General features: G+C 40.2%; 1 protein-coding gene across 2 annotated transcripts in view; it reads right to left on the bottom strand.

Annotated features, from left to right (window-relative positions):
• ccdc126 (coiled-coil domain containing 126) overlaps positions 1–14,830 on the bottom strand; it is a 145,134-nt gene that overhangs the window by 55,157 nt on the left and 75,147 nt on the right. For both annotated transcript variants that reach the window (XM_085988478.1, XM_085988473.1), the window contains 5 exons: positions 13,234–13,368; positions 10,810–10,943; positions 7,887–8,020; positions 5,160–5,309; positions 1,761–1,907 (listed from right to left, as the gene is read on the bottom strand). In XM_085988478.1, the coding sequence (XP_085844604.1) occupies positions 1,761–1,907; positions 5,160–5,309; positions 7,887–8,020; positions 10,810–10,943; positions 13,234–13,368 (700 nt within the window). The remainder of the gene's footprint in view (positions 1–1,760; positions 1,908–5,159; positions 5,310–7,886; positions 8,021–10,809; positions 10,944–13,233; positions 13,369–14,830) is intronic.

Here is a 14,830-nt window from a genome sequence, read left to right as displayed (position 1 = left end):
ATTGCTAAATAAATAAATGGAATTAAAAAAATTCTTTTAGGGCTTTTAAAAGTCTTTAAATTGCTTTAATTCTGTTTAAAACTACTTCAGATTCTTCAAAATAATGTAAACGTTTTTAAAAGTTTATAAAAGTTACCAAAAGCTTCAAAAAACTTCCAAAAACCTATTTAAACTGCTGCTTTGCATGTAAAAATGCTTAGCAGCTTGGCAGAAACATTGGGGGCGTGTCCTGTTAAACTGAGACCTCAAGGGGCGTGTCTCAGTTGCACTGCGCGCTCCAGGCTTCGTGCTGGCTGCACTCCTGGGCGGCGTGACGTCAGACGCTGCCCGGGAGTCAACATTATAAAACAGCAATTCCAGGCGTCCCTGAAGCTCAACGGCCGGCGCGTCGGGTAAGTGCAGATCAGGGGCTTACACGCGCGGCAAGCCCCCGACTCGAATTTCTGGGCCATTATCCCCAAATGAGGATCAACAGCACTCATGTTTCATTTATAAAGGGAGAACTGATGGAAACACACACTCAGTAATACATATACAGTGACATGAATCTTGTCGTTCATGTGGAAATGACTTATGAAATAATACTGGGCAGCCTGTTGGTGGCGCTGTCCAGGGAGAGTATAAATACTCGGGCATGGGCCCAGCTTGCTCGGAACATTCTTTAACAGGAACTAGTGAAGGACACAACTAGACTTCCATGTTGTAAAACAGTTGATTAAAGCTTTGTTTAACGCTTAGACCAAGTGCCTAGTAGTTTTCTTATGTCATACAGTACATAAAAAAAAACAGTAAGCGACCTTATTTTCTAAAGGTATTGCACTTATAGGTGGCGCTATAAACGTAACTTTACATGACTAATTAACTGCACAAGATTTCTTCCCAGAACTGTCTCCCCCAAACAACAATATTTCAGTCTCCAATCTCAACTCCGCTGAGCAAAATTGCAACCACCCTCACCCCTCCTCCTAGCTGAGCAAGATTCTGGCCCCAACCACCTTCCACACCTCCTCCCTGTTGAACAAGATTCTGGCCCCAATAGAGAAATACAGAAGGTGAAAAGCAGTGGATTTTCCGACAGTGGACAGAACTGCAGAGGACAAGCAAGCAGTATCATCCATCGAGTGGAAGAGCCGGTCTCCCACCACCCACCACACTTCCCACCACTGAACAAGCTTACAGGCCCCTCCACCCCCGATGAGCAATATTCCACCCTCTTTCTCCCTCTGATGAACAAGATGTCAAGTCATCCCCTACCCCTTTGGCTGCATATCCCGTTCCAACCCACTCAGTGGCTGCTAATCCTTTTCCCCCTCCAACATCCCATTTGCTGCATTGCTCTATCACAGGCTACCCCTGCCCACTTAATTTCCCCTTTTATAGTAACTCTTCCCCCGAATACATTTCACATCCACAACCCCCCTTCCTCCATTGGCTTTGATCGGGATTCCCCTTCCTCAACATTGCCTTCCTCTCCCCTCCCCAATCCCCCACATTGGTTCCATTATCCACCCGCCCTTACCCAGTTTGTCCTAAAAAAAATCTAACTGTATTGACTACCCATGTGCAATACCTTTGGAGATTGACTAGCTACAATATATATCTGAAATTAGTCTCCCATCACCTCTATAGGAAAGTAGTCATCAAAACACATTTTTCATATAGCAGTATGGTTAACATTTTATAATTAGAATTTAAACTTCATAAATGGCAAGTTTAAACACTTAATTCAAACTGAATTATGAATATCTCATATGCAACACCTCTCTGAAAGTTGGTTTCCCTTGAAAGAATGGAGTGTTTTTCCTGCTCTTTGGAGGGTTAAAATTTACATTCAGAAATATGCAGCCATTTGCTATTGCTTCTAGGGGTGCAGGGCCTTCATAGGGAAATCCGAGTCCCACAAAAACCTAAAGGGTGAAATCAATATTTTACAAATTAATACTGCATTCATCACTTTCATCAGACTGAAAAAATAAGTGTATGAATTTTTAATAAGATACATTGACAGAGGCTCTAGTAGAAATTCTGGTCTCTTTAGGGTATAGAATTAGCACAATGTGGATGGGGGGGAGGAACCTGTTTCTGCCTTTTCCTGGCCTCATTGAGAAGCAGTTGTATTTGCCATACAACGAGCGTATGTGAAGGCCACAGTGTAGTATCAATAGCATCAATGTGAGAGGTTGATTGTCATTAGGGAATCGGCAAAACCTCAAGGAAACAACTATAGCTTTAAATTGTTCCCTTTTGGAGGGGATGAATGCAGAGTTTCTACAATCATTAGTATTTTAATCTCTCCAAAATCTTACCAAATGTACATCAGTCTTTCAAACATACATATAGCGAAATATCAGAAACCTTCGATGGGCAAACATTATGTTCCTCTAAATATCTACGAACAAACACAAGTCAATCCTTGCTTAATTCAGTCAGTAAATGGAACAATGGCCCGTAATTTGTGGTCAGCGGCGAAGCAAAGGCATTCATCGCTGGCCCCGAAGTGAGCTTCCCACAAAGATCTCGTGATCTCTGTGGCAAGAAGTTCGGCTTTTTTGACATGCGGTTGAAATCAGCGTAAGTTAATGGGGAATCCCTATAGCGAGCTGCTGTGACATCAACACACTGTCTAAGCACCCAATCACAATGCAGAATTCTCTCAGACCGAGAACCAGGATGTGAGTAAGCTCCTTTGTAGAATCAGCTCCTTTTTAAAAATGTTAGAGAGAGCAAAATAAAGATTGGGGCGCTCACATGGGGAAAAAGGTAAACCTGAAATAAAGCTGAACAAGCTTTTTAATTAAAAAAAAAATGTAGAATGTCTTAATTTTTAATTTTTATTAAAATGGATAAATTTGACACTCCACAAAATTAAAATTAGTTTTTCATGGCCATACTGTTTATTGAGCAGTCAATACGCTGTTAAAACCCCAGTTACATCTAATCCAAACGGGTCTAACTTTTAATGGGGTATTTAACAGCGATATTATTGCAGAAGAGCCAAAGTTTTAGTCACTTTCACTGATTTCCCTGATTGCTGGCTATTGGGCAGGGGGTGGGCGGCACAGCACAGCCAGTGTCGGAGCAGTGAATGACCGACCGCAACTTCAGGATTTCCATGTTAGGATGCGCATGCCCTACATCCTGAAGTTGTGGTCAGTTTCAAAGAGGTAATAACAGCAAATGCTGTTCTTTCGCTTTTATTACCCACCACGAATTCTGGGCCAATTAATTTCAAATGGATAAATGACAAATTTTGAAAAATATTAAACATCTGGTGTGAGATACTGTGCAAGAGTAAATAACAAAACATAGGAGAAGAATTACATTGCTATCAGTCAATAGTCTATTAAAATGTTTGCATCAGGCAGAGGTTTCCAGTAAAAACAAGGAGATAGATTAAAGGTGTGCTATATTAATGAAAAAGTGTTCCACAAAGCTTTTTTGTTTGTGTAGAAGTGACATAATTATATGATTCAACCATTGTGTTTGTAAACAAATGAACTCTGCAATCGTGCCATTAATACAATCTACATCGCTGCACTTTAAGGTAATTCATATAATTGCACGGAGTTTTGAAGCAAACAAGATTTGCAAAGTATTTTTTGAAGGTGATGTACTTCTATTTTTTTAAAATGTGTGATAAACATTAAGACAATGCTTGTATACATTACAGATTATTGGCAAACACTCAACTATTGAAGATATATTCAGAAAAAAATCATATGCTAAGAAAAGGAGGCAGAACTTTTCAGGTGGAAGCAAGTCACTTCAAGTTTTCAGCTCTCAAAGTGTCCGTCACCATCAGAAGTACATACCCACAACCCTCAGAAAATGCTCACAGTGAGCAGTGAAGGAATTCAAATCACAGAGTTTACCATCCCCATGACATCTCTTCTTCATGTTCTCTGGAGTGTCTCAAAGATTTATAATGCTATTCAAAGATACCTCGATGCTGCACTCATGATCTGGGCAGCAAGACAGCACAAAGTATTGGTCCTTCAGATTTTCTACCTGCTTAGTCTGTGATCTCAATTGGTCTGCCATGTGGACATGCCAAGCAATAGCCACATAATTCTCTAGCCTTTCAGCCAGAAATGGACAAAGAATGAAAATACCCCAAAAAGAGTCTCACCCTAAATAAAAATAAATTAATCTGATTAAAAATAAATAAATTGGGCTGGGTTTAAATCCATGTCCCCAAAAGTGAAAATAGTAATGTGCTAATCTATTGTGCCACTTAGTTCTCTTCATGAAGTTATTCCCAATGTTAAGGTTAAGTACCTCAAAGTATCTGTTGTAAAGTAATGTTTTTACTAGAAAAATAATCTCAACATTGGCTACCTGGAACTTTCTACTTTCCAGTCATTAGGATTGTGGCATGTGGACAGAAAAACGTAACTTTATATACAACCTTATCACAGCTCTTAGAAATGCTTCAAAAGACTTCACATACAATCGATTACTTTTAAGTGCAGAGGCACTTGGCTGCTATTCTGCACACAGCAACATCCCACCAGTTAATCTGCTTATGATGGTGTTGCTAGAGGAAGGAATGTTAGCCAGGGTGCTGAGGGAAGTCTCTGCTCTTCTCTGAATAGTGCCATGAGATCTCCAGCCTCCACCTGAGCCACAGGAACAGATATGGAGTCTTGGTCTAATGGTTTGGCATAACTCAATAATGAAACAATACAATTATTTACACAAACACTAGTCACAATAATTACTACATTGCCCATACTGTGATTAACATTTAATAACATATGCATAATGTTAAATCCAATCTCTCGGAATGAGTCGTTACATTCATAGGCTGTTTTAAGTTGCCACTATGTTTTTGTCAGCTTCATCGTTAAACATCCCTATTATTTTTTAAAAATATTTTTCTTTCAGTCACTATTTAGTCTTTTTCATTTAAGTAGGCAGGGACCTTAACACTTCGTCAAGACCTTTCATATTCATACTTTAAATCTTACCCCAGCCTCTTTTATTTTACATGTTTCCAGTCATTGTATATCATGGTTTCCTAAAGGCATTGCTGAATATCTCTAACTTCAAAGATTGTCTTTTCCTAAATGTTTCAAAAAAATTATATAAATATGCTACATGTGTCCATCAATGTGATAGCCAATTACTTTACTACAGATTGTTAACATCTTACAAACCGTAGTCTCTCTTAGTAAGAGGTGAAGGTCATGCCCACTGAGGATTCCATGATTAATTACATACTCGGGTAAAACAACATTACGTTCATTGTGAAATGTACCATGGATCTCAGCATATTTTCTGACAATATCCAGGAATGATATTTTATCCTGTAAAAATCAGGAGGCATAATTACAAATAGAACATTCCTTACGTTGGCCAATGTAGGCTTTAGTTCAAAACTTTCAAACAAGTATCATTAATATAACTTCCTTAAATTACACCAGCTTTTTAGAAGAAGGTATGCATAACTTGAAAATGATTTTGTTGTGGCTTAAAATGGTTTTTAATTTGTTTAATTTTCAAGAAATGTCACTCTGTAACATAAACTTCCTAAGATACAATATATTCAAAAAGATGATAAAGTTGTTTGAATATAGTTTTAGAAGTACACCTGTAAACAATAATGTTTAACATATGTACTAAAATTCTTGAAAGAGGTATCTAGACTGCAAAATGAGTAGATAAACGATAGTTTATTTAGACCTTCAGAAGGCATTTCACAATGTTCTCTCAAATTACTTTGTCAGAAAAGGTTAGGGCACATGGAATAGATCACAGATTTTCCAAATGGTTTGAGAATTTGTTTTTTAAAATTCCTTTATGGGATGTGGGCGTCGCTGGCAAAGCCAGTATTTATTGCCCATCCCTAATTGCCCTTGAGGTGGTGGTGGTGAGCCACTTTCTTGCATCGCTGCAGTCTGTGTGGTGAAGATCCTCCCTAACAGCACTGTGGGAGTGAGTTCCAGGATTTTGACCCAGCGACGATGAAGGATATACTTCCAAGTCAGGGTGGTGTGCGACTTGGAGGGGGACTTGGAAGTGGTGGTGTTCCCATGCGCCTGCTGCCCTTGTCTTTCTAGGTGGAAGAGGTCGCAGGTTTGGGAGTTGCTGCAGTGCATCTTGTAGATGCTACACACTGCAGCCATGGTATATTTATACACTCAGGGATATACCTGTTTATACACTATGAATAGAACTGCGTTTATGTGCTAAACCATAAATGTATTTTGATGCTTTGGCAACATAAGATGTAACTTATCATGCCAATAAAGCGATTTGAATTGTGAATTGTGAATTGTAAGCCGGTGGTGGAGGGAGTGAATGTTTAAGGTGGTGGATGGGGTGCCAATCAAGTGGGCTGCTTTGTCCTGGATGGTGTCGAGCTTCTTCAGTGTTGTTGGAGCTGCACTCATCCAGGCAAGTGGAGAGTATTCCATCACACTCCTTACTTGTGCCTTGTAGATTGTGGAAAGACTTTGGGGAGTCAGGAGGTAAGACACTCACCACAGAATACCCAGCCTCTGACCTGCTCTTGTTGCCACAGTACTTATGTGGCTGGTCCAGTTAAGTTTCTGTTCAATGGTGACCCCCAGGATGTTGATGGTGGGGGATTCGGCGATCGTAATGCCGTTGAATATCAAGGGGCGGTGGTTAGACTCTCACTTGTTGGAGATAGTCATTGCCTGGCACTTCAGAACAGGAGCCAGCAAGTAGTAAAAAAATGGAAAATGCTGTGCTTGGTAAGGCAATAACCGAGGCATTCCACAGGGATCTGCCCGAGTCCACTACTGTTCACACGATTTGTGGATGATATGGAGCAGGGTACTAGTAATATCATAAAATTTACTGATGACTTGTGAGCAAGTAATAAATAGAAAGGAGATCGATAGTGTTCAGAGGGATTTAGACCATTTAACATGGGATGAAAATGTTGGAGGAGGGGAGAGGCTGTCAGATGGAATTTAATCTAACAAATGCATTTAAGGACAAGAAAAAGTAAAAATGTCTAACTTGAAAGGGTCCTATTTTTTAGTTGACCATTGGAACTGTGGGACTGGGAAAATCCCAACTTCAAGGGATACATCAAGTACTCCCTTTAAATGGAACAGACTATTGGAAATTCAGAGAGGGGTATAATATTGAAGGGTCCCATTTTAAGATCAGCCGGTGGAACTCAGAATTCAACAAGAATCTTCCATTAAAAGGTGAAACCATTAAAATTTCAGGAAGTGCTGGGTTATGCAAGCTAATTTTAGTAGTTGGAGCTAGAAAATGGATTGAAGGTTATAATCTGTTGAATCACATGGAAAGTTCTGCAATGGCATCACTGGAATTTCTGTGCTCTAATGTCAACATCAAACATTCCCAGCTTAGTTGTAGCATGGTGAAACAATTCCATATCCTGCCTCAACAACACCTCTCAGCTCCAATCCCAGAATCGCACTCCCCACCATCCACCACACCATTTCCCACATCTGTCTCCTTGAAAACTCTCTGATTGAGCTTGCCAAATACTGCCACACTGGATTGAATACATGCAAACTCATTACGTATAGGGCCTTTAGAGCTAGTAGAAAGAGAAGACTTTCATCCCATCAGTCTGCGATGGATTTTGAACTCAAATCCCAGAAGAGAAATCCCAATGCCTAACCGTCTGCACCACTGAGATTCCCATCAGGGAACAATTCTACAAGCTGGTTTGCAGTTGCTAGATAGGAAATCATTAATCTGCTAGATACCTGTAGCCTCTTCCAATCCTATTTCTTTTTTTCCCCAATTCTATTTCCTTTCTTAAGCCCAAATACTAACCTTTTAGCACCTAGGCTAGGCAGTAATAGAATCTTCAGGTTAAAAAATATAATGAAAATATGTCAACAGCTTAAGAGGTAAAAGACAGCACGTACCTTCCAATAGTCTGCCAGCTTACCATAAACCAGAGCTTTGTTAGTTCTTGGGATTTTATTAGGGAGAGTGATGTTATTACTGTTAAAATGCTGCTCCACCACAAAGCCCAAAAAACTGTTATCTGGTGTATGGGCTGCAAGTACATTGGAAAATACAATATAAATTAAGCAGTCTTGAGTGTACTTACTGGTAATTTTCAAAAGATTGACAAGACCCTTATACATCTGAGCTAATGTCATCTGTCTGCTTGAGGTGTGAAAAGTGTTAGCTATATTGTTATGCATCACATTTGTTGCAATAAGCCTATATTTAGTTTTGAAGAAAATAGACCATGAGTATCATTAAACTAAACTGAAGTTCAAATGCTACCTTCATTTCCATTCAGCCTGTGACAAAAGCTTAATGAATTGGGCCGCTGTTTATTAGTGTAAATCATTATATTCACTCTCAAAAGATGATAAAAAATAAAAATGCGATTTAGACAGAAATAGACAGTTTCCTAGAAGTAAAGGGAATAAAGGGTTATGGGGAGCGGGCAGGAATTTGGACATGAGTCTAGGCTCGGATCGGTCATGGCCCTGTGGGTAGCGGAGCGGGCCCAGGGGCCGTGTAGCCTGATCCTGCTCCTATTTCGTGTGTCTAATTCTGTTAGATTCAGGAGATAGTTCTGTGATAGTAGATTGGCGGTTAGGATCAGATCAGCCATGATCTTATTGAATGGCGGAGCAGGCTCGAGGGGCCGATTGGCCTACTCCTGCTCCTATTTCTTATGTTATGTTCTTACATCCATGTGCACTTCCTCGGCTCCCCGTTGTCACTTTTACCCCCTTCCCATTATAAATGACAATGTCCACATTTATAATGGCTTTTACCTATGTAAATACATCACTCTGATTGTACAATCTGACCACCAATTCCCCACGTTTCAGTCCAAATGCTTTCTGGAAAATATTTTCACAAGCAATTTTCTCAGTAATTGGAATTTCAGTTATTAAAAAATAAGGGTTTAAACAAAAACAATTTACATCAAAAATTACACATTTCATTATAAGTAAAATATTATCTTTTAATATGTTCATTAAAGTTTTTACTTATAAGGCCTTTCCCAAAAGCCTGAGCCTGGGTTTGATAGTTTTGCTCAGAGTTGTGACTTTATGAGCTGAATTTAGATTGCACCGTCTGAGCATGTGCAGTGCACCTAATTTCCCAGGGTGCATCAAGAAAAGCAAAAGAACAATTTCAAAATCTTTATTCAAGTAAAATTTAAATTGTGTGTTTGCTTTAAAACAGAGATGATTAGTTAAACAGAGAGGGAAAAGGCTACTGATTACACACCTGTTGCTTTTGTTTTGTGTTCTATAAACTTCAGAAAGTGCATTAAGGAGAGGCCAAGAATGAAAGAGTGAGAGTCCTCATGTTAATGTTAGTTCAAAAACACCAATAAAACACCAATTGAATTTTGAAACTAGCTGATTATCTCACATGTTTTGATAGTTAGAAAAGTCAATGCTGATTATTGCTTACACCCGAGTTTGTGTGTGTGTGTGTGTGTGAGAGAGAGAGAGAGAGAGAGAGAGGGGTCTTACATCTGTGAGACAGGAGAGAGAAAGAAAGACACAGAGAAAGGCAGACAGGTAGTATCTGTCCTCATTCTAAAGAAAAACAAATTGAATTTTGAAAGAATGCAAAACATCTTTGATTGAAACACAGGAATGGAAAAATGAAACCGAGGGGCCTCTGGTATCTCAACACCTGCCCATGGAGGGAGTAGAAAAAATAATGAAAAAGACCTGCATTTATATAGCATCTTTCACGACCACCGGACGTACCAAAGCACTTTACAGCCAATGAAGGACTTTTCTTTTTGAAGTGTAGTCACTGTTGTAATTATCTGGTCATTATCACATTGCTGTTTGTGGGAGCTTGCGGAGCACAAATTGGCTGCCGCATTTCCTGCATTACAACAATGACTACACTTCAAAAAGTACTTAATTGGCTGTAAAGTGCTTTGGAATGTCCGGTGGTCGTGAAAGGCGCTATATGAATGCAAGTCTTTCTTTGTGTCCCCTGCTCCTACTGTGGCAATTTATTTTGAAGTAATTTTCAGGCTCTATCTTACCCATACAGTTTACTATCTTATAGACCTAAGAAGTTCATCTTTCAATCATCTCTATTCAAGGCTAAAAATCCCCAGTGTCTCCTTTCTTTCCTCATAATTCAGTCCTTTGACAGAAGGTATCAGCTTCATGGCTGTTCTCTGAAATGTGTCCAGCACTTGAATGTCTCCTTTGTGTCTTGGTGGCCAAAACTAGATATAGTACTCTGACCAGAGCACTGCACAGTTTGAGCATGACCTCCCCTGATTTGGCTATATAGTTCAGCATTCTGTTTGCTTTCTAGATTGCTGCGCTGCAGTGATCAACTATGCCGAGCGTCAAGTCGACTAACATCCCTAGATCTCCCTCAACTTTTATCCGATTTATATACCATTCATGTTCAGAGAAATCACAGGAGGATTTTGGTCCACTACTTCTAAACCTAGGCTCTGTCTCCATAAAACATCGATTAATAATTTAAGCTTTTTTTTTGCTTTTATCATACACCATTTTAGGTTGAAATGGATCCAAATCCCAGATGCACATTATAAGCAAGCAAAATTATATACAAAAACATTCATAAGTGGATTTTAAAGTAATTTTTATGCATAACATGCATCAATTTACATGATAAAATTAATCTTTAAAAAAAAAGGTGTGTTTTAAATAAAAATGTTTGCAGAGAGTGTGAAAAGTGAGCATTATATACAGTTGCACATTATTTGTGGTACACTACATATGCAAAATTACAGTAAAACATCTCAGTATTTTACTTATGGTTCACTCAATATATAACCCGAGCGCGAGTTAGGTGTAATTTACTTACGGAACATGTTGTAAAACTGCTTAGGGATTAGATTGAGTTTTCCCCAAGGAGAGCCATGGTTTTTATTCTTGGCATATTCAGCATGATTAAATTCTGGCTCAGTTCCAAAAGAATCAAGAACCCTCAACAAGCATCTAAGAAAGGATGTTAGAAATGTGAAAAATAGTGGCATGACATTGGAATCTACATTCCCAGGCTATCGGCAAGATGAATCGGTTCTTCAGGATTCAATTGACTAATTTGTCAGTTATAAAGTAAACACCATAATCTAATTCTGAAGTTTAGTCCAGGCAGTTTCAAATTCTTAGACTTTTATTGTTGACACATGCTGTAAACAAAACTGTTCCAAATTGCTTCCGTCAAGAACATCACTGTTATGTAAAAGCAGATCTTAAAACAATCCACTGCTCCTGATCTGTATATTTTTGTTGCACTATGCAATACTCTTTAATCCATTATTAATTGATGCTTAAACATTAAAAAAAAATAAAGCTCAATTCACTTCCTCATACCCCTTCTTTATTTTTCTGCTAGAACCACCTGCCACCACTCAGTCAACAGGATGATCTGTAAATACCACCAATGCTATCCGAAACTGGCATACTGAGCATGTATCTGCAGGTGGGCAACCACTGCAGCAGCTCTTCCTTCCGTGCTTCCTCATAACAGTCATGTCACAGCTTGGCACACCACAGATCTGGTTAAACAGTTGAAGCTAGGCTTGAGCAACATTCTGTACTAGACTATTTTATTAAAAGGCAGGTACCAACTTGCATGTGACAATGCTGCCATACTACAACCAGCTCATGTGTCAATTAGAACCAGTTTGCTTACTTGTGGATTAACTTCAGATGCATAATTTGTTTTTTGCACCTGTAGTTATTATTGGCCCGTAATTTGCGGTCAGCGGTGAGTCAAAGGCGTTTGCCGCTGGCCCCGAAGTAAGCTAACCACAAAGAGCTCGCGATCTCTGGCGAGAAATTTGGCTTTTTTGATGTGCAGTTGAAATCAGCGTAGTTTAGTGGGAATCCCATCAACACGCTGTCTAAGCAGCCAATCACAATGCAGAATTCTCACAGGCCGAGAACCAGGAGTGAGTAAGCTCCTTTGATTCTAACGTTTTAAAAATGTTAGAGAGCAAAACAAAGATTGGGGCGCTCACATGGGGAAAGGTAAACCTGAAATAAAGATGAACAAACTTAAAAAAAAATAATTAGCAGTCAATGTGCTGTTAAAACCCCAATTACACCTAATCCAAAGGGTCTAACTTTAAATAGGGTATTTAACAGTGGTATTACCCCGGAAGAGCCGAAGTTTTTGTCCGTTTCCCTGATTTCACAGATTACACTGATTGCCGGCTATGTTTGGGCAGGGGGTGGGGGGGACACAGCGCAGCCAGTATTGGAGCAGTGAATAACTGACCGCAACTTTAGGATTTGTGTGTTAGGATGCGCATGCCCTACATCCTGAAGTTCAAAAGGGGTAATAACAGCGAATGCTGTTCGTTCGCTATTATTACCCACCGCAAATTCCAGACCGTTTTTCAAAGAATATATTTTCAAATACATAATTTTCTTTAAGATTAAACTCTATTTGCTCCAAATTTCTTGGCTGACAGGGCAGACAGGCAACCTGCACTGTTCCCTCTACCAATGCTGCTCTGATACAGTTGTGAGGATGTGCAGAAGAACAGCCTGAAAATAACTTGTCACTTTGATGTTTCCTTCCTAGGGGGAAGCACTTGAACAGCACACAGTGATGCATCAGAGGTCATTAGGAGCAGAAACCCCAGCTGAGTTTTTTTTAAACTCTCCAATTGGTAGAGACCAATGGTAGTACGAATAGACAAATTTCTTTTTATAATCAATTTTCCCTACAAGAGAATGGCATTTCACTTTTTAATGTTTTTATCCCATTCCCTTTATTATTAAACCCATGGTTGTTTACATCAATGTTTCCATGAGTTATAGCTAGTAAATCTTTAGTGTCAAACTAACCCTTACTTTGTGTTATGCCAGGAGGAGACAACTTTATTGGCCAAATCACTGAGAACTGTTCTGACGAAAGGTCATGGACCTCAAAAGTTAACTCCGAGTCTCCGCTGTAGATGCTGCCTGACCCGCTGAGTGTTTTCCAGCATTTTCTGTTTTTATTTCAGTTTTCCGGCATCTGCAGTATTTTGCTTTCACTAAAATTGAACCCAGCCACTGTCAGGCTTGCAATCAACTCAAGTGGATGGCTAATCAACTGAAGGCACTGCCAGAAATGAGACTCCCAACCCAACTAATATGTGCGAAGATTGTGTAGACTAGATCAGGATTTAGTGCATTGTAACTAGAATTGTTATAGGGCGCTCACAACTGCACAATGTGCTGTTTTCTGTCATAAAATGAACCGAAGCATAAAGATGGAGTACAGTCTCACCGATAGTGGGTGAAGGATGCTCCTAGTACATTTTGGAGTTGTTTTAATCCAACGATGTCAATGTATATGAGGTCCAGTAGCTTTGGTCCTCTGATTGGACATCCATCTCTATTCCCAGTCAGGATGCTCAAGTACCTAATACAAATTAAGTAAAAGTATTGTTACAATAGTCAGTTTGAAGATGTTAAACGTTGCACAATGTGAATTAATTTGCAGGTATTGCATACATTTGCAACATCTTTATTATTCAATCTACTTAAGATCTTGATCTTTTCCATTATGTGCCAGTTTATCAGAACCCACTTTACATTCCCCAGTCAACATGTCAGGTTGGTTAACCTTCTAGCAGGTCTCTGCCATTTCCAGTCTCAATCTAAAATTCTAGGAAGCATGCAAGAGTAGCTGCAGTGAGTTACCCAGCCTGTGAAGAAGAGCTCAGCTTTCTCAGCAGATACTCAACAAGATACAAAAGGTCAGGAGTTCACTGGGCTGAAGCAGCTTCCTACCTTCTTCTTCTTCTTAGGCAGTCCCTCGGAACTGAGGATGACTTATCTTCCACATTAAAAATTAGTTCTCAGGTGACTGATGAGTCCAATGCGGGACCTACTGTCTCTGTCGCAGGTGGGGCAGACGGTAGTTGAAGGGGCGGGTGGGTGGGGTGCTTGGGTTGACATGCGCTCCTTGCGCTTGGCTTCCACTCCTGGCGAAGAGACTCGAGGTGTTCGGCGCCTTCCCGGATGCTTCTCCTCCACTTAGTGCGGTCTTGGGCCAGGGATTCCCAGGTGTCAGTGGGGATGTTGCACTTTTTCAAGGAGGCTTTGAAGGTGTCCTTGAAGCGTGTCCTCTGCCCACCTGGGGCTCTCTTGCCGCGTCGGAGCTCCGAGTAGCTCGCTTGTTTTGGGAGTCTCGTATCAGGCATGCGGACGATGTGGCCCGTCCATCGGAGCTGATCGAGCGTGGTCAAAGCTTCGATGCTGGGTGTAGTGGCGCTTCGTAATTTCCAAACATGCAGCCACTGAGCTTTGAGGCTTTAGCAACGAGTAGACGCGTGTCGAAATAAAACGTTCCAAACCATAACTTTATCTTTAAACTGTTTACTGTAACACCTTACAAACAGAATTACAAAGCAAAACACGTTTAAACGCACACGATCAAAAACTGTATTGCTCCAGCCCTCAAAGCTTCTGCCTTCTCCAGCCTCGTGGTGCTTGAGCTGTAAAATGGCTGGATACCATGTGACAAGCTTAAGGACTGTACCATTGTAGCAAGAATAAAGGGGGTCACTCAGCCTATACTATTGTAACAAGAAAAGAGGGGGTTTCTCAATACAATAAGTCAGTCAGGTAAATTAACTGTGTTATACTATTTAACCAATATTTTAAAGTATTTTCTTTCTTAAACTTTCATGACTCTTACACTGGGGATGTTGGCCTGAGCGAGAACACCGACGTTGCTGCGCCTATCCTGCCAAAGGATTTGCAGGATCTTGCGGAGGCAGTGTTGGTGGTACCTCTCCAGTGCTTTGAGGTCCATGTCTCTGAGGCACACAGCAGGGCGGGTATCACTGCTGCTCTGTAGACCTTGAGCTTAGTGCCGG

The sequence above is a fragment of the Somniosus microcephalus genome, chromosome 5 (genome assembly GCF_052327205.1).
Source record: "Somniosus microcephalus isolate GS21.2 chromosome 5, FLI_Smic_1.0, whole genome shotgun sequence".
Taxonomy (NCBI): domain Eukaryota; kingdom Metazoa; phylum Chordata; class Chondrichthyes; order Squaliformes; family Somniosidae; genus Somniosus; species Somniosus microcephalus.
Note: the sequence above shows the minus strand (reverse complement) of the source record. Positions and strands in the feature narration are given on the sequence as shown.